At 42.3% G+C, this 18,365-nt stretch overlaps 1 protein-coding gene across 2 annotated transcripts in view; it reads left to right on the top strand.

Moving 5' to 3' along the window:
• Window positions 1-18,365, top strand: part of snx29 (sorting nexin 29) — a 130,702-nt gene that overhangs the window by 1,041 nt on the left and 111,296 nt on the right. For both annotated transcript variants that reach the window (XM_069517184.1, XM_069517185.1), the window contains exons 2-13: window positions 803-867; window positions 2,492-2,544; window positions 3,391-3,515; window positions 5,315-5,495; window positions 5,630-5,700; window positions 6,963-7,223; window positions 8,085-8,484; window positions 9,496-9,608; window positions 9,886-9,982; window positions 10,151-10,233; window positions 15,138-15,201; window positions 15,785-15,913. In XM_069517184.1, coding sequence (XP_069373285.1) covers window positions 803-867; window positions 2,492-2,544; window positions 3,391-3,515; window positions 5,315-5,495; window positions 5,630-5,700; window positions 6,963-7,223; window positions 8,085-8,484; window positions 9,496-9,608; window positions 9,886-9,982; window positions 10,151-10,233; window positions 15,138-15,201; window positions 15,785-15,913 — 1,642 coding nt within the window. The remainder of the gene's footprint in view (window positions 1-802; window positions 868-2,491; window positions 2,545-3,390; window positions 3,516-5,314; window positions 5,496-5,629; window positions 5,701-6,962; window positions 7,224-8,084; window positions 8,485-9,495; window positions 9,609-9,885; window positions 9,983-10,150; window positions 10,234-15,137; window positions 15,202-15,784; window positions 15,914-18,365) is intronic.

Raw genomic sequence — 18,365 nt, 5'->3', positions numbered from 1 at the left:
CAAGACACCACACCTTCACATACCTCAATGAAAATCTTCAATGGGAAATACATGCAACCATTATGTCATGTGTCACAGATTTTAAATACAGGAGATATGGGTTAATGAGGTTTGAACTTTTTGGTGAAGAGCTGAAGATTAGTGATCACGACAGTTAAAGCTCCATTGCAAATAATCCTGCTTTTATTTTACTGTCACCAAAGTTATTTTATAATGTCATGAAGACCTGCAGAGAGTTTGGTCCTTGGTTTTGAGTCTTGGCTGAGATATCATCACTTTTATTACGAAGCTGCAGTGAACTCATGCGGCCAAATTTCATTAAGATCTGTGAGGTGCAAAACAAGAGTGCGATGATTTGACAAGTCATGATCCATCTGCACCAGTGGACCGGCAGACTTATATAATATCTATAACGCTATATATAACCGCATAGATGTGAATCAGAGAAATGCTGTAGTCATAAACATTAAAGGACTACATTAAGTAATTCTAGACGCTAATGACTTTTTTCTATTTATCAACCATTTGTTGGGAAAAAAACACTGATTCTCTGGAAACGTCTTCGTTTTTACCCCAAACCTTACATGTATTGAGCTCATACTGGACATTATGACCAAAATAATACCAAGATGAAAAATGTCATTATTGCAAACTGTGTTTTTCCACAACAGAAATAATATCTTTCCTTTTGATGTGAACATGCAGGATCGATACAAATCAAGTGTGCACATCAGTCATTTTCTTTATTATCTGTCACAAATCACATTTGTGTTGTTTCCTGTGTGTGTCGTCGCTGCTGCAGGCACTCAGCAGAGTGATACCAAGAGACAACACCTCCTGGAGAGGCTGCTGGACGCTGTCAAACAGGTGAGTTTCTGTCAGACTCACACAAAAGTCACACGTGGCCACATTTAGTACTTTAACTTGATTGGAAGGAAAGGAAGAAGAAAACTTGTACGTTCTGCCTTCAATTAATGTTGCTGTTTAGAAGTGAATATACAGAGAAAGATCAACACTTCCATACACTTGTATCTGTGTCTGCATGATTAAGAAATCAGTTCACATGAAGTATTGGTGTAGTCACATATTTCACTGGAATGTGGAAATGAAGGACTTCTTAAAACCTTAACTTCCCCCATCTACTGTACACTAAACAAGACGTGAAACTTTGCAAGTTCATCTTTTTTTGAATAAGGTGCAAAAATGTTGGGTAGATGTTTTCTGCAAGATAAATGGTTGAATTCAAGTGTTATTATAGAAAAGTGTTCTGTGAAATTCAGGTTTCCATTGAGTGTGGAAAGAAATAAAGCATTGATAGATGTTTTTTTTAATCTGTTGACCTTTCCCCATACATAGAAAAAAAAGAGAAAGTAGGAAGTGTACGTATCAGGTCCTGTCTGGATTTGTATGAAATCACAGTGCTGCAGATTAGACATAAAGAGAAAATCCTCAAGTTCCTGTGAACCTGCATTATTAATGGCACATTTATTCAGGTGATGATGCTTCTGCTCAGGTTTTACAGTCTTTACATCTATTTATTTAGAAGGGACAATACACATTAATTTACATGTGTACCTTAGTCTAAACACACAGTAAGTTTAGGTTCGATTTAGCCACGAAACTAGTTTTCATCTGCAGTCCCTGACAGGTTGATGGTAAAAAAAACCCCCTCAAAAAACATGAAATAACATATAGACACATGGCTAAAAACAAACAACACAAAAGTACATGCACAGATACTGAGCATAATTAATTGATCAATCAGTGACATAACTGTTAAGTGGTTTTCAGACATGAACTTCCTGTTTTGCCTTTCAAATATAGAGAAAGCAGCAGGAGTCAGACATGATCACATTTCCTTTTCTGTGTTGGGGTTAGGAACTTCGACACTGGCATAGGCTCTTGAATCTCGCTGTCTTTCTGAGTCGACATCTTTGTTGGTGTCTTCTATGTGCGTGGCTCCACTTTACCACCCTTTAATACTTAAGTTCTTGTTTGTTTTGCTTCCGCTGCGTGTTAGAAACGTCATCAACATTCCTACTCGACATTTTCCTACTGTTTTTCTCTCATGTGCCGGTATATGAAAGGTTCTGGAAAATGTCCGGGAACAATTGGCTCTGTCATCTACGCTTTAAAATGCAGCCCCTCCGGGAATTTTCAGGAAAGTGTGCAAACCTCATTACGATTCTGAGAGCAGCTTATAAAGACACAGATGTCTATCAAGCAGGTCACATGAACAATTACGCACAACAATTAGTAAAATGAGAAGTAAAACAAGGATACAGCATAACCACGACTCTAGATGACGTCATGTTTGAGTTTCTGTGAAACTGCAGCTTACTGGTTGTGTCATATTATAGAAAAAACAAAAAATACAGTGTTGTGGCTACTGCAGGCCCCTGAAATGTGTTGATTGTGTTCTGGGTTTGAACACTGAAGAATGAGATGTTTCTTGGGCAGCTCCTATCATTCCCCCCTCATCTCTTCACAGTGCCAAATTCGCTTTGGAGGAAGGAAAGAGATCGCCACCGACTCGGACAGCAGGTAAGAGAAGCTGCCTGTTTCCGAGAAGTTCAGTGGTTGTTCTAAATCTCCTCAGCAAACACACGGGCTGTTTGGTTTACGTGTGCAGTTTCAGGCCACTTGACGCTGTAGTGATCCAGTGTGTGTTCGACTTGCTGCAGCCTCTTCTGTGCAGTGATCTGAAAATGTTGATACAGTACGTTTTATTACATTTAAGCAGCACGAAAGATTTGGTATAAGATAAGGTTCAATATGTTACAAAATGTCTAAAACTGATTAGACCCATGTTAAATATTTTGTTGACGTGTATACATTACCAAAATGTTTTCCCACAATGTTCATACAACAAACTCAGTTTTATTCAAGGTAACAGGACATATCATTTTGGTCGTCTTTTAATTGTGTCATATCCACTTTATTTGTGTTATTGTCTTTTATTTGGATTGGTCCCTCGTGATAGATCACAGTTATTCACTGCTGTTTGCTGCCATGAATTAAATTGACCTTGACCTTCTCTGTGAACATAAATTGTGCCTGAGTAGTAGATTTTTCTCTGCAAATAGTGGCGACAACAACTCCCATGATCCCACACTGCTTCATGTTGTTGTCGTTTCGATTGGGAGACCCCTAGTGGCTGAAGTTAGATATTGTTGGTTTAATTTATGAAATGCAAGACTAGTAAAATAAAATGTATATAAAAATGGTTAACCGACGTTGCTTCATCAGACTTTAGTGATTCATCATCTTCATCTACAGTTTTAAATAGCGGTGGACACACTCCTTCATACCACTGTACCTGTAAGCGTTAAAGGTGACCACTGGATAACAAACCCCCTCCTCCAGTAAAACCCGTCCTTTTCTCCGCAGAGTGATCTGTCTGTGCGCCCAGTTTGAAGCGGTGCTGCAGCACGGCCTGAGGAAAAGCAGAGGTCTGGCCCTAACTGCTGCCGCACTCAAGCAGGCTGCGGGCTTCAGCAGCAAGGCCGAAGCAGGTATGATGCTCCAGGGGTCGGGTGGTTGCTGCACGATTTGTTAAACTCAGGTCTCAAGTTGGAAATAAGGGCAGAAACTTAACATCAGCCTCCAGCCTTTATCTTGAGGGGAGAAAAGGAGACCAGAGAAAGCTGTAACCTTGCCAGAGGGCAGCTTGTCATGACGGGTTGGAGGACGGAGATGAATCAGTGTGAAGTTCTGAGCTGCAGGATAATCACCACCTTGCCTTGAGACCAGATTATTAGAATACAGAGAGGACGCACAAACGCTGGATGATTTCTGCTTCAGTGTTTCACTTTGTCCTCTCTGCTCTCCCGTCAAACCTCTGTCTCTCTGTCTCGATGGTCAGTACCACAGTCCTTAAAAGATTTGATGAATGTTGCCAGTTTGTCATCATAAATGAATGCCATGTTTTCAAGCCTTGTTCAAACCTACAGTAGTTTATTTTTGATTGCAGTCAAGATCCCAAACTGCCGATAGCATCATGTGGAACTAAAAATTAGCAGGTACAAAAAAGACATCTGGTAAATTTCTACTTCTGCTGTTGTAAAGAAAAAATACCTGGGTTGTTTCTCTGTAGTCTAGTTGAAGTTTAGTTTGTAGTAAAAAGTCTTGGAACCTGAGGCAGCTTTAAAAAAACACAATACTTTTATATAAAAAAACATAGATGTTTTAGTTTTGGGATTCTCCTCCTTTGTCCCTCAAAGCTCCCTGAGGTATTGAGGTCCCACTAATACACAGTCTCAGCTGTCAATAGTTTTTATAGCATCAAATAACTAATTGAAATCAAACTTACAGTAAAAATATAAAACAGTGTGATTAAAAACAAGCTAAATGACATATTTGGTGTATTGTTTGGGCTTCATGACCTTTACTGCAGCCAGCCACCAGAGGGCGATCAAGACGTTTGGCTTCACTTTAGAGCGTCCCTCGTGTCGTCCATTTTCTCAAACCGAGAGTCATTAGTTTCACATTTCCCTTAATTGCTTCTACTGCGTTGTACTGAAGACCCCCATAGTTATTAATTCCACGTTGCAGCAGAAATGCATGACTTCTGTAACGGCAGCCACCATATAAGCATTAGCATATCTGACGTTCTCTGTATTTCACAGTCAATTACAAGAAAGGATTGTGGCTGAATTCGTGGATTTGCAGCTCATTAATGAAGCCGAGTCCTTAAAGCCAGAAATAGCAGACGTCATTTTAACACACTGGTCTGAGGTCACACGCTCATTATATGCAGAAAAGAAGCGTAACTCTCATTCCTATTAATTACTGCGCCCCCCCTTAGAAAACTTTATACGGAAACCCCCTCAGAGGTTATTTTATCTTTTCTTCTCTTTGTCGTAGAAAATAATAAAAACGGTGTGAGTCGTGAGGTCAGTGTGAAATATGGAGAGGTGACAGGTAGGAAGTGAGGATGGAGCTGCGTGCCAGAAACTGTGGATATTTTTTAATGAGAGAGCAAAGATGTGTCGACTCTCAGGACTCCAGAAGTGTTTGACCCTTTGTGTGACTCAAGAACGGTTATTTTTCACAAATGAGGAAAAACTAATTCTCCCCTTCTTTGTCTCACCTTGTTTCACCTTTGCCTCCCCTGTTCTTCTTTTCCCTTCCCCTTGTTGACTCTTCATCATCTTTATAAACCTTGTTGCCTTTTCCTCTTCTCCTCCCTGCAACTTTTCCTCCCTCATTTTCTCCTCTTAATGCCCCCATCACGCCACCTTTCACCTCCCATCGCCTCTTCTCCTTTTTCACCCTCTCCTTGTGTCTTTTTTTGCTTTTTATCCACCACCAGAGTTGACTTTCTGGTTCTACGTGAAGGAGCACCTTAACCGCCATGAGCTCCAGCGGTTCTACTCGCTGCGTCACATTTCCTCGGAGCTGGGTCGGGGTCGTGCGTGGCTGCGCTGCGCCCTCAACGAGCACTCGCTGGAGCGCTACCTGCACACACTGCTGGCTGACCGCCCACGTCTGGGGTTAGTACTGCTTGTCTGTGTGTTTATATTTTTATATTATGAGAAGATGTTTTTAGATTGCAAATCTACTTTAATTATATTACATTTGCAGGGATTCGCTCTGTTGATTAGATGTACTGTTACCTCTCTTCCAGAACTTACTATGAAGACGGGGCTTTTATTCTTGATGAAGAGAGAGCAAGTATGCTCCCCACCATGGCTGCAGGTCAGTTTGTGTCATAAGAATATATAGTGTATATAAAGATGGACAACACTTCTCCACTTCTTCCCACTATCTAGACGCTGCCATCTTGTTCATTAGGACCCACAGTCTTACATATCATCTTCATAGCATCAAAAAAAAAAATCTGAACCAAACTTACCAGAAAAATGAACTTGAACAAATGTCAGTGTGATAAGAACTACCGAAACGACAGATAGCATGTTTGAGAAAACTGCAGCAGGCCAAGACCTTTTGGCCTCACTCCTGGGGAGCTGTCATTATATACACGTCTGATGTAACGTTGGGTAATTGTAGGTGATCATACTACACAACAAACTGTCAGGGTTCAGGTTTGACAGATTGTTTTGCCATGCTGGTGCTGTAACTGACTGTTACTCATCAATAACATTAATATAATTATTATCTTTAACATGCTAATGTTGCAGGTTATGCAAATATAACAGCTTTTTAAGTAGCATTTCACATGCTAATGTTCAGCATGTCGTCATCATCATTAGCTGCATCGTTAGTATCCCAACAATTGCAGTTGCAAAATAGAACACTCATAGCGCATATCAAGTATGCAAATATTAAAAAATGCCCAATGTCGCAAAGAGTAAACAAATCCTGGTTCCGCTCCTTTGTCCAGGTTCATGCCAAAATTAAGTCAGTTTCTTCCACCAAGTTTTTGTGTTATCCTGCTGACAAACAAACGAGAAAAGGGTGTGGAAAAAAACTCCTTGTCGAAGGTAAAAGTAGCAACAGTAACTGAAGCTAGTAAAGTATGCTTCAAATTGATAAAAGTTGAACCAAGCTGACAGTCTGACTCTGAAATGGCCACCATACACATTCTATGTCTGGTACCACGCCTCAGGCCAGGCGTTTTTTTCCCTCCGCTCTCATGATAAGCATCTCAGATCAGCAAAGTTGTGCCTCTGTTTATTATCCATCCAGAAATCTGATCCTGTTGTGTAATGGGCATCACTGCCTCACTCTCACTGAAATGTGAACAGGCCTCACACAAACAAAGCTGCTGTAAAAGCAGGAAATTCACTGACTCTGCACTTTAATGGTTTAGGCTGGGCTGACTGAGAGCTGCTGCCCAAACTCTATTAATGTTAATGGGTGTTCTCTTACTGTGGAACTATTGATGAGCACGACTTATGACCACAAACTCTAAAATATTAAGAATAATTACCACTGATCTCCTGCCAGAGCATTTCCTCTCCTTTCATGCACAGTCTCTCTCTCTCTGCTGTGCTCAGGCCTGAACTCCATCCTGTTTGCCATCAACATCGACAACACCGACCTGAACGGCGGGTTGACGCGAAGTGGAGGCCCGTCGGTTTCCCACCTCCTCAAGGAGTCCACGCAGGGCATCGGCAGCCTGTTGAAGGAGTCTACTCAGGGGGTGAGCAGCCTCCTGCGTGAGATCAGCACAGCCACGGCCGTGGTGCCCGGATTCACCCCCAGAGGGGATGGAGCGTCGGACCCGCTACCTGTTCTTCCGCGCAGCACCTCTGCTGGTAGGAAATGACAGTTGATATGTCTTGTTTTTTTGTTGCAGCAAGAAATTAAAAGTTGGTTATTTGTTTTTGGTAAGACTGCGCTGTTTTAATGATAAATGCAATCTAATTTTCATCTATACTTTGGATTCTATTGCAAACAAAAGACCAAAATATCAGTGTTATGTTTTAATGATGAAATAATATAATTGTGACAGAGGTGGGAGACACATCGAATGCTGCAATTTCTGAAAATGTGTTTACGCTCAGAAGCAACACAAAAACAACACGTTTCAGTTCCGGCATGTTTAATAAATGCACTTATAGAATCTAACGGATGCATCACCAGGCATGTGCAGCACGGAGCTGCAGCAGCGGAGATGAAATCCCCCATGAAATGAATAAACTTCCAGAACCTCGGCCTCCTTATTTGACCTCATTTAGCTGTAGCTGCCCCGCTCCTTCCTGTCGGCGGAAAACTTTCCCTCTATGTGTTCTCCTCGGTGAGATGGACAAGCTTTTAAATTTTTACTGTGTGGTGCTAAAACCTTCCAGTGGATTGAATGCAAATTAAATTCCAAATTGGTGCACCACCTCTTTTAGGTGGCAAGAGCCATTAGATTATTCCGCGGTGGAAGACTCGCTAATGCACAGCGAGGCGCTGCAAAGGAAGAGGGTTGAACCACAGTCAGTGTGAAATGCTTTTTAAGTCGAGTAAGTGAAATAAAGTTTAGATGCTGATGTCATCGTTGCTAAACTTTGTATGAACGCTTGGACGGAGCCAGTCTAGACAGAAAAGTATTGAATCCATTTAAGTTTTTACTTAATTGAAGCTTGAGATTAAAGGTTTAGTTAACTTTTTTTCATCTTTATCCTGCCCAGACTCAGGGCTGAGGAAGGAGCGCCGCAGGAAAAAGAAGATCACCAACATCATTTCTTTTGATGATGATCTGGATGGTGGGGCGGAGGACGAGGAGGAGGGGGAGGAGGACTCCCAGAAAACAGGCACGATAAGGAAGAGTCACACCGCTCCAGCTCAGAGCAGCGTGGAGGAAGGGATAGACCTACTGGAGCCGGCCTACTCCCAGTCGCCTGCGCAGAACGGCCTGGAGGAACCCGGCATAGTCAGCTGGGTTGGGTCCCCGCATCCCTCTCGTACGCCTCCCGCAACTACGCCCCCTCTGCCCGACAGAAAGAGCATCGACAACGAGGAGGAAGAGGAGGAGGAGATGTACAAACCCAGAGCACAACCTCAGGAGGAGGAGAGGATCAGCTCTGATCAGTGAGTCAGAAAACATCCACTGAATGTCAAGTTATAAAAAGTCTAAAAATAAATAGTTCACGTTTCTTTTTTTTATGATAGAAATCAACGTGGGGCTTTGGCAGAATACTTGTTATTTACAAGTGCTCACATTCTTTTTACCTTGTTGACAAATTAAAGGTTCCTGATTAATAGGACAGAGCCTGTTTCTCTCTGTTCATCAGAAAACAAAGATATTCAGAGCCTGAAATAGTTGATAATCAACCAATATTATAAAAAAGTGTGACAGATTTTAGGTTTATTTGCCAAGACAAAATACAGGATACATTTTTTTATAGATCTTTAAAAACGTTTTTACTCTCCTCACAAGATTAATTCATGACACAAGACAGTGAATAGACCAGATTGTGTTGTTTGCTTCCTCTGAAAGAGTAAAGTGTATGTGAAGCTGAAGCGTGCCTTCCAAAAACAACAGGAACTTTTGTCTGATGGACCCTAACTTCTTCTCTGAGTCGTTACTCAGTTAAATCCTATTGCACAGAAATGATTTAGATTAGATTCACTGTGGCTTACACTGTATGTCAATTTCAATAAACATCTATAAATCTACTTATAACAAATAAAAAGAATGGCTCTCAGTAAAGCTCATGTCTCTGCCAAGGCCCAACAGTCCCCTTAAAATGTATTCAGTCACTCATAGATATCAGACTTAAATGTGCTTGATTTATTGTAATCAAGATCCATAAATGATTCCCTTACAAAATATTGAAAATCTTGAAAAATGTCTTATCTCGCAATATTAAAGAAAGTGGAGAATACATTCTTGTTGCTAACTAACAAACAGACGGACAGACAAATGTACCGGGCTGAAAATATTACCTCCGCCAAGTAGTGGAATAAATGGAGCAGAACCACTACATAATCCTAGAATAGTTGATATGGTTGAATAATATGTTGTGCAGTTGAGGTTTTACTCCAAAATGTTAAAAGCTGACAAACAAACTGACCCGGATTAAACTTGTTATTATTTAGGGTGGTGGTCGGGAGTCTGTCCAGTGTGTCCACGTGGAGCTCTCTACAGGTGATGACAAACCACAGCAGCTCTGACATCCTCATCCCTCTGAACCCTGCGGACCCCCAGCCAGGTTTGATACTGCCCCCACCAGAACAACAGCCACAGAGCTCATAGAGAGCCCTGCACCTACAAAACTGAATTAAAAAAAAAAGATGCTAAATGATCATCTTCTCTGCCTTGAGTCTGCAGTGCTTCACTGATCCTTATTTTCAACTCATTACAATTTAAAATGCTGTTTTGTTTGACTGGTTTTTAAATCTGCATTGACGATCAGTTTCTTTTTGTTTGAAGTTAAGGTACTTTCTCTATCGCTCTGTGGTTTCACCTTTACTTTCATTCTGTTTCAGTGAGCTCTGTCGAGGACGCGGCTGGATTTCCTGCTCAGTGTGAGTCAACGGGGCCGGTGGGAAACTGTGAGAGCAGCAGGTCGGAGCTAACGTTCAAGTAAGGCGCAAGGCGGATGTGATGTGTTGTCACAGGGATTATTTCTGGTGCAGGGTAAAATCTTGTTCCAGGACTAAATAGAAAATTGTGTTTTTGTGCACAAAAATCAGTTGCAACATAGTTCAAAGAGATTCAGAAGTACCTGATTCATGTTTTCGTGTTTGACAGCATGGAGTCAAGTCCACCGGCGCCGTCTGCTCCTATCTCCAGCATCCTGCCGACACCTGGTCTGCCAGAGTCCATGACAGTGGGTGAGTGTCTTTCCTATTCCCATCTGTCTGTCTCATACTACCCCCCCCCCCCCCCCCCCCCCCCCCCCCTCTCTCTCCCTCTCTCTCTCTCTCTCTCTCTCTCTCTCTCTTGCTCATATTTTTTGGGTTGTTTGTCTGTTCCTGTGGAATGAATCATCATTGATTATTGCACATGTGAGACAAGTGAACATCTTTCCGCATGACTTCACTTAACAGCAATTATATCACTTTAACTGCTCAACAGGACTCGTGTTGTCACAACCTAAAGGATTCATTATCATCACAGTAACGTCTTGAGGCAAATGCACCACATGACTTGCTGTCGTCTGATCTTCTGTCGGTCGTTGTATAGACATGCTACATGTCTGACTGGGAGCAGGGGGGGTCACACACTACACAACCTTTTACAAGGATAAACACCCGACCAGTCTGGTGTCCAAACAAAAAAAAAACACGCGGGAAACGGCATGAGGAGTCGGACTGATCCTCCTGCTCTTCACGAGGCTGCAGGAGGTGAAACCTTTCAGTGGACATTACAGTTGTAAAGAATAGAGAGCAGCTATGACTGAAAACAGTCCCCAACTTTTTTTTTTTGTCCCTCTCATGCATGGTTATTTCTCGATTTCACTCTATTGCAGAAATGTGGAAATTAAAAAAATGTATCAGGGGACACCTCACCACTACATAAGCCTTCAAGCCCTCCTGTGCTCTGATTGGCTGTTGGTGTCGCCGACTTGTCTATATATTTAGCTTGTTAGAAATGTAGTTGGAATCGGCGAACCCCTCGAGTCGCATCTTTGAAGAGTTCACACACAGCAATCGCCGACTGCTGATCGGATATAATATAAATCAAATTAAACATACAAAAGATTCACATCAGTTATGACAGTAAAAAATACACTTCCTGCTCACGTTATATCAGATGAGAAATGTATGTTCATAACAAGTTTGTGTTGGTAATGAATCATTCGATAGTTCCCAAACATGTTTTTGTCAGAAACCAGCTGTTGCTGCGGCAAATTAAATCAAGCCCCGTGCCAGTGCCTTTACTGTTATTCCTCCAGCATGGAAAACAATCCACCAGATGGCACTGTTGCTCCTGTGTGTGCACATGTCACTGTGCGTAATTACTCACTCATCTACTTCTCTCAGAGGATTTTGCTTGCGGGCAACTTAAGATTGTGTGAATTCCAGCAGATCAGCTGTGAGATGTCACATGTGGATAAAAAAAGGAAATTGAGATTTAAAGAAATATACATCATGAGCATTTCATGTGGCTGGTTGTTCTGCCTGGTGCCCTGGAGGTAATCAGAGTTTAGACTCATAGCTGCTCACACTGATGCTGCTCGTGTGTGTGTGTGTGTGTGTTTGTGTGTGTGTGTATGTGTATGAGGGAAAAAGATACGCAGAGCCAGGGCAGGAAAGGTGAGTGCAGCTTGCCTGTAAGTACTAGGATTGAACTGTCGTCAAATCTATTAGCTTTCTGTTCGAGGTGGTCATGGGGTCACAGAAAGAGCGAGTGATCTACAAATCGCTTGTGTAGAGACGGCTTCATGAGGCCTCAGTAAGATATAAACAGTTTATAGACAGAAAATATGAGAACCCTTTGAATTTCCATCGTTTTCTGCATCATTTGGTCATAAAATGTGATCTGATCTTTATCAAAGCCAAATATTTGTACATTGTACATAGTAGATTGTCCCCATCACATACAAACTATGTCATTCATGTGTCTGTTGTTCTTGAATGCAGCCTCTAAACATTCAGAGTCCATCTAACTTAGATCAGACCATATCTTAAGACTTATTTATCTATAGCCAAGTCAAGTTTATTCATATAGCTCGCTTAAAAACAACAGAAGTCAACCAACGTGCTGCACAATAAAAGGAGACACAATAGCTGTGTCAACTCAGGGGCTGCATCCTTCAGAGGCTGCATTTGAAGACCTATATCACAGCGGCGGGACGAGGCTGTTAAACTAAGCAAGGGAGGTTAAAACTTTCAATGCATGTGCAACTTTACCTCTGTTGGCAAGATACAGCAGTAAGGGTGGGATCAGCCGGTGACACCGATCGTGGAGATCCTCTGTAGAACAGACCGGCTCATTTCAGGTCGGCCTTTGTTATCCATGCTGCCCGCAAAGGAGGCGGTCTACGCGGCCCACGGGCACTGCCTCCTCCGAAGGATGCAGCCACTAAGTACAAGAAAAGTCTTTTAAAGCTTTAAAAACAAATAAAAGAACCTTTAACTCAATCCTGATCTATTCCTGAAGCCAAATCAGGGATGCAAGTAAAGGTGAGATGCTTTCTCTCTTCCTGGTGACAGTTATCATGATGGGGTTTTCTGTAAAAAACAAATCAAGTCTGAAACCCTGTAACATGTGGTTTTCATGTCGGCCATTTTAAAATCAGAGCTCAACAAGCTCTATCTCCAGATTCTCTGACGTCCAACAATCACATTGCGGGAAATGCATCCTGACAGAGGCACGCATGCCAATATCTGTGCCCTCCGTCGGCTCAATACTCCAGAATCCGACGCAGCCAAAACAAATTTTGGCAATTTGAGCGATGAGACCATGACTTTTTTCTCGGCCGGAAAAATCTTGCTCTCTTGCTTCTTAATATCCACAGTCACATTGCTTCTGCTCTCTCCCCGCCCACTCACGTAACCCGAATCAACAATTACAGCCTGTCTCTCGAGGTGCTGCGCAAAGTTGTTCATGGAAAACGTAGGAAACCACAAGAAGATAAGGCAAGAAGAGGGAGAGTGGCATGAAGATAAACTCTTGGAAAGCAAGTAATGTCACAAATTGATGATTCACTGGTTTTCTAAGAATTTGGTCTTGAGGCTAAAAGATATAATATGCATTATTGTCGTCTTTTAATTGCATCATATCCTGTTTACCTGTGGCTTTGTCCATCTCTGCTGTACCTTGCAGGGTAAATGACATATATGACAAAGGTAAAAAAAACATTGTTAGCCAAGGAATATGATTTTCAATAAATAGAAGAATGAGCAAAATATCAGCGTGTCTAAATTTACTTCTCAAGAATAGCACATATAGCTGATGACAGTGTTTGCCCTTTTTCGTGAGTGAGGCTTTGTGAAATAAACACAGATGTTTGTCACTACATAAGTTGTGTGGGAGAAGCTCTGTGTAGAAATGGTCTTGATAATAATAGCTTAAATGGCACCTTTAATACAATGAAACACAGCTTCAGGTGCTTCACATCAAGAGAGTGTAAACAAAAACAAAAAAAACAGACGGAATCTATCGAATAATCCAAGAACCGTTCATGTTATGGACCCAAGGAAGTGCAATTTGGACTTTGGTGCAATTTGGACATGTCATATGGTCAATATTGATACAAGTTTGAATAAAAAGGCAACCCGCACTCCATTGTCATGACATTGATCACAACAGCAGCACATTCACAACAACAACGTAAGCTCCCCCTCCGTGATTTTCATCCGGATCTGATTGCACGTGAGGACACACAATCCATCGATCGGAGATTCTGCAGTCTACAATTCACACGGCACCTCAATTACATGGCCGAGCTCTGCGCTAATGCTTCTATTATTGGAATTCAGCAACAACTTGTAGGTTTCCGGTGGTCAAACACACGCATGCACACACAGTAACCTACATTTAAAAACACTTTCCACCGATCCCAGCAGATGGGCTCTGTCGTGCATGTCGCAGACACATGTATTTCCACACTTGCGTTGTCCACGTCCCCTTGTGAGGGCAGAGGGGGCGTCTGGCTCGACTGAAGTCCCTAATGGCTCGTCCGTGACACCCGCTGTGAACGCGTGGTTGGAGTAAAGGTCACATTTATTTCTGGCCTGCTGATGTGGAGAATGAAGCTGCGGTGATAATATACTTTCTCCCGTGTTGCGCTCCTCATCACACACCTCCTCCTCTCGGTTCTCCTCCTCCCCAACCAGGCATTTAGCTCAGGGCTGGAGGAGACCTACTTGTGTCTGTGGCTACATTGACACCCTACATTAGTGATGAGAAGAGAGTTGTGGTCTCTCCTCGTGTGCGTGTGTGTAAATGGTGGAATGAAAGGTGCAGGGTAGATGAACTCCTTTTGCTCATGGTTGTTTTTTTTGGAAATTAGTGGTAAGAGCCTTATCAGGAGCTCTGGAACCTTCCTGTGCACCTCCAAGCGTAATGAAGCAGATGAGTCACTGTAGCCCCACACAGCCCGGCTCCACTCTGTCCTTAACACCAGAGAGGACATCAACATCAACTGACTGATGCGTCTCAGGCTGCAAAAGATATTGGGAATTTCAAGTGAAGTTGCTGGTGTCTGCTATTTTGTAGAATTCATAGCAGACTAGAACATAACTCAGTCAAGCACACACCTCCGCCAAGGCCCAACAATCCCCGTAAATTAAATTAAGCTGCACCAAATTTCGCACACCGATAGATATCAGTTCCCGAAATATTTAAAAAAAGAAATGCATAACACAATGTTAAACAAAGGGATAAAAACCTCCTTCAGCCTTCTGATCCAAATTTGAATGGGTTCTTCCCTGACCCATACAACATCCTTCCACCAATATTTTCAAGGACATTTATCATTGTCTTGCTTCAAATAAAACAAATGCAGATGAAAAAATAACCTCCTTCTCGGAGGAAACTATTCTCACTATTTGTCTGTGTGTATTACATTTAAAAACAAAAAAGAGTTGATTCTTCTTATCAGTGGAAAAACATAAAAACTGTACTTTAGGGATGGAACTAAAGTAGAGCAATAATCCAGGAAGGGCAAAAGTGGGATTGGTTTCTAAACTTATCAAACTGAAGGTTACTAGTTTATGCTTATTGCTGTGTGTGTGTTTTATGTGTTTTGAGTTAGTGCTGAAGTCTCACTCTCTCCTCTCCTCTGCAGTGGAGCTGCGTCAGGCCATTGTAGCCATGATGAACAGGAAGGACGAGCTGGAGGAACAAAACACGTACGTTGGGATATGTCCTCGCTTATCTGCTGCTTGCAAGCCCTCAAAAACACACACACACCCACACACACACACACACACGCACACACCCACCCACACACTCAGCTTGGAAGGAGTTATCGGATGATCTTTCAATATAAATTGTGTCAGCTTGTTTTCTTCTCATCCTCAGACGAGAGGCAGTTTTTGTGCTGACTTGAGGCAGAAAACAGTTCAGTGGTGTGTTTTTTGTTTTTCGTAAATAAGGAGACTGTGATTCAAACCCATGCAACAGCTGCTAAAATGGATCGTTAAGGAAAAGACAGAAAGTGGTCCAATAAAATTCAGTTGAAATGACCAGAAAAGTCAGAGTTATGCTTTTACATGTTTGTGATTCATCATAATCACTGCCAAGCTGTGTTTTCATTTATGTGATAAATTGTAGTTGTGGCATTAAATTAACAGCGATGGAGTCACGGATGATGGTTTCTTCACAGATATGAAAGTGACTCATCTACATGTAGAGACACGTCGACATGGAAAGCTGTCTTATTTTGCTTGCAGTTGTGTTACATGTGTGTGATCTGCGTCATGTGTGCGACAGGTCTCTTCGCTGTCTGCTGGACGGGGAGATGGAGCACTCAGCCGGCCTGAGGCAAGAAACGGATATGCTGAAGAAGAAGCTGGCAGAGCTGGAGGAGAGGCACACAGCCAAGGTCCAGGCACTGGCCAGGTAAGCAGCAGCAGCAGCAGCAGCATCAGGGATGTACTTAAACACGGTCATTTCTGTTTGCAGTGTGGGAGATTATCATGTATTGACTGCTGCAACCATCTAAGACCTTTTAAACACTCCTCCTGTCAGTCAGTTCAGGCCTGTAACAAAGCAGAGCTTCACATCCACCCTGATTAAGTGTTTAACCTTTTTCACTATTTTCTGATATAATATATACAAAATGGTTCATTGAGAATTATCAGCAGGTAAATTAAATCAGACATATTTAGCCTTTTCAGTTTTTCTTTCTTCTATTTTGCTAATTTTTTTTTGTGTATTTTGATATGCGTGCATTTAAACCCATGTCATCTACCTCTGAGATTTATTATTTATTATTAAGAATGTCCTTCTCAGCTGCCATAGTATCAACACACACAGTCAGGGGCTAAGACCAAGTGTTTCAGACAGAGGCTGAAAAGAGGAGTTGCAGCAATGGACAGTATGAGGAAAGTGTTTTCTGAATATTAGGGCATATAAACCTTTTCAAGTAAAATCCATAATTAAAATTATGAACCTGAATAAGAGCATAATACAGCTCCTTCAATATTGGAAAAGCAATATGAAGCTTCTAAAGTTCATAAGTCTACCACAGGAAATAGACCCAGTGAAGTGTGTTAAGTATTTCTGTTCAACATTTCCCTAACCCTCTGACCTGTAACGAACCACAACTGAGAATTTGCAAAATTGACAGCAAATCTACAAGCAGTACATTTAAATGTCTCCTTTGAAAAACAAAATCCCGCAGAAACCTCTTGTGAGGAGGTAGCACTCCTAATGTCTGGCAAACACATCTTCCAGGTTTCGTCTGGACGTGCCAGGGTATTCTAAAGCAAGTGTACAGGAACATTTGACAGTGTAATGGTTGGGTTGTTGGTACTCACCATTAACCTGTCAATCCTCCACAGAAAAATGATGCTGCCGGAGAGGCCCCATTTCACATAATGTGATTTTATTCCATGGCCTTCCAACCCATCCACATTTTCACCTGGAACATGAAACAAACTGGTGTTGCCAGAAACATCAGCGATGGCCGAGTGGCACGCAGTCATTTTTAAATTTTATTTTACAGTATTCACGACACCTGTATTGGTGTAACACAAACACTCAAATAATAAAGTTAGGTGTGTAGTATCTCTTTAAAATGTCCGTGCTCATAGAAGACGAAACAGTTTGTGAACTTTTCTTTCCCTCCTTGTTATTTGTTGTGCGCATCAATATATTTAAACAGAGAACTTTTCAGTCGGCACAGCATCAGTAAACATTGTGCAGAAGCCGTAATAACCCAGAGGACCGTCACGTCTGTGATTAAAGCTGCTTTGGTTGCTGCTGACTGTGCTGGGCTGTGCTTCGTACTGTACCTCCGGCAGCTGCATCACTTTTTTACACATAATCACAGCAATTACCGCTGCACCCCAGACAGGAAGAAGGACGTGCATTTGTGCAAGTATCGATGTAAAGGTCGCCATGTCCGGTTCAATTGCTCATGATTAAAAATATTTGCGGTAGAAGGACTATTTTCCTGCGTCACCTCTCCTTCCTCTAGATATAGATGTATAAACGCACTTTTGTTGCACTAAGTGACCATCTGCAGTTTCCCTGAAAGTGACTTGCATCACCTCAGCATCTACAATTGATTGCCAGTTTGCCAGCAGCCTTCAGTTGAGCCGTGAGCCCTTTAAATAGAGGATTAGTCATCCTGGAGCAGTCCCAGCGAGTCTGGGTTCCGATCGTAGCCTCCTACAGCCAAGTCAAGCCAACAGCCAGGATTGATTGACGCACTCGAAGTTAAGTGTGTAGGGACGGCTGCAGCTGATGGGCTTGTAGTCTGGAGAGGACAGTGCAGGAGCTGATGATTTTCTTGTTCACATGCAACACTTAAACAGCGTGTGCCAGGAACAAGCGATGGCCTCACATTCACCTTCCTCCTCCCTGACATACAGTGCGCTCTTTCCACACGACAAAAATGCAGACACACAAAGCCAATTCTATAGAGCGACGCTAAATCTCAAGTGCTGCTTTTCCCTCTCAGCCAAATCTGTCCTCGATCAATAGCGGCTATAAATACCACCGAAGGAGCAGCTATCCACTGAATGAGGGCTGGAAGCTGTCAGAATCATTCAGTGAAAGCGGCTACTGGCAACGGTTGCTATGTATCCCACAATTCCTTTTGTGATTCTCTTGCACTAAAGGGCAACCGGGGCGCCAGAAAGCCTGACATTAAATCTGACACAGAGCAGTAACATCTTAACACTTGGAGGGACGGTTGGCTTCCTCGTTGACCAGCGACTAACTCGAGTGCCTCCCTGCTGTCGAGTTAATTGAGATGCGGTTCGACACAGATTGTATAACGTGCTCTAACCTTGACAGAGAGGACTTCACTGCGAGCACGAAGGTTCCGGTTAAATGTTTATCT

The sequence above is a fragment of the Paralichthys olivaceus genome, chromosome 21 (assembly GCF_024713975.1).
Source record: "Paralichthys olivaceus isolate ysfri-2021 chromosome 21, ASM2471397v2, whole genome shotgun sequence".
Lineage (NCBI taxonomy): Eukaryota > Metazoa > Chordata > Actinopteri > Pleuronectiformes > Paralichthyidae > Paralichthys > Paralichthys olivaceus.
This window is presented reverse-complemented; position numbering and strand designations above follow the sequence as displayed.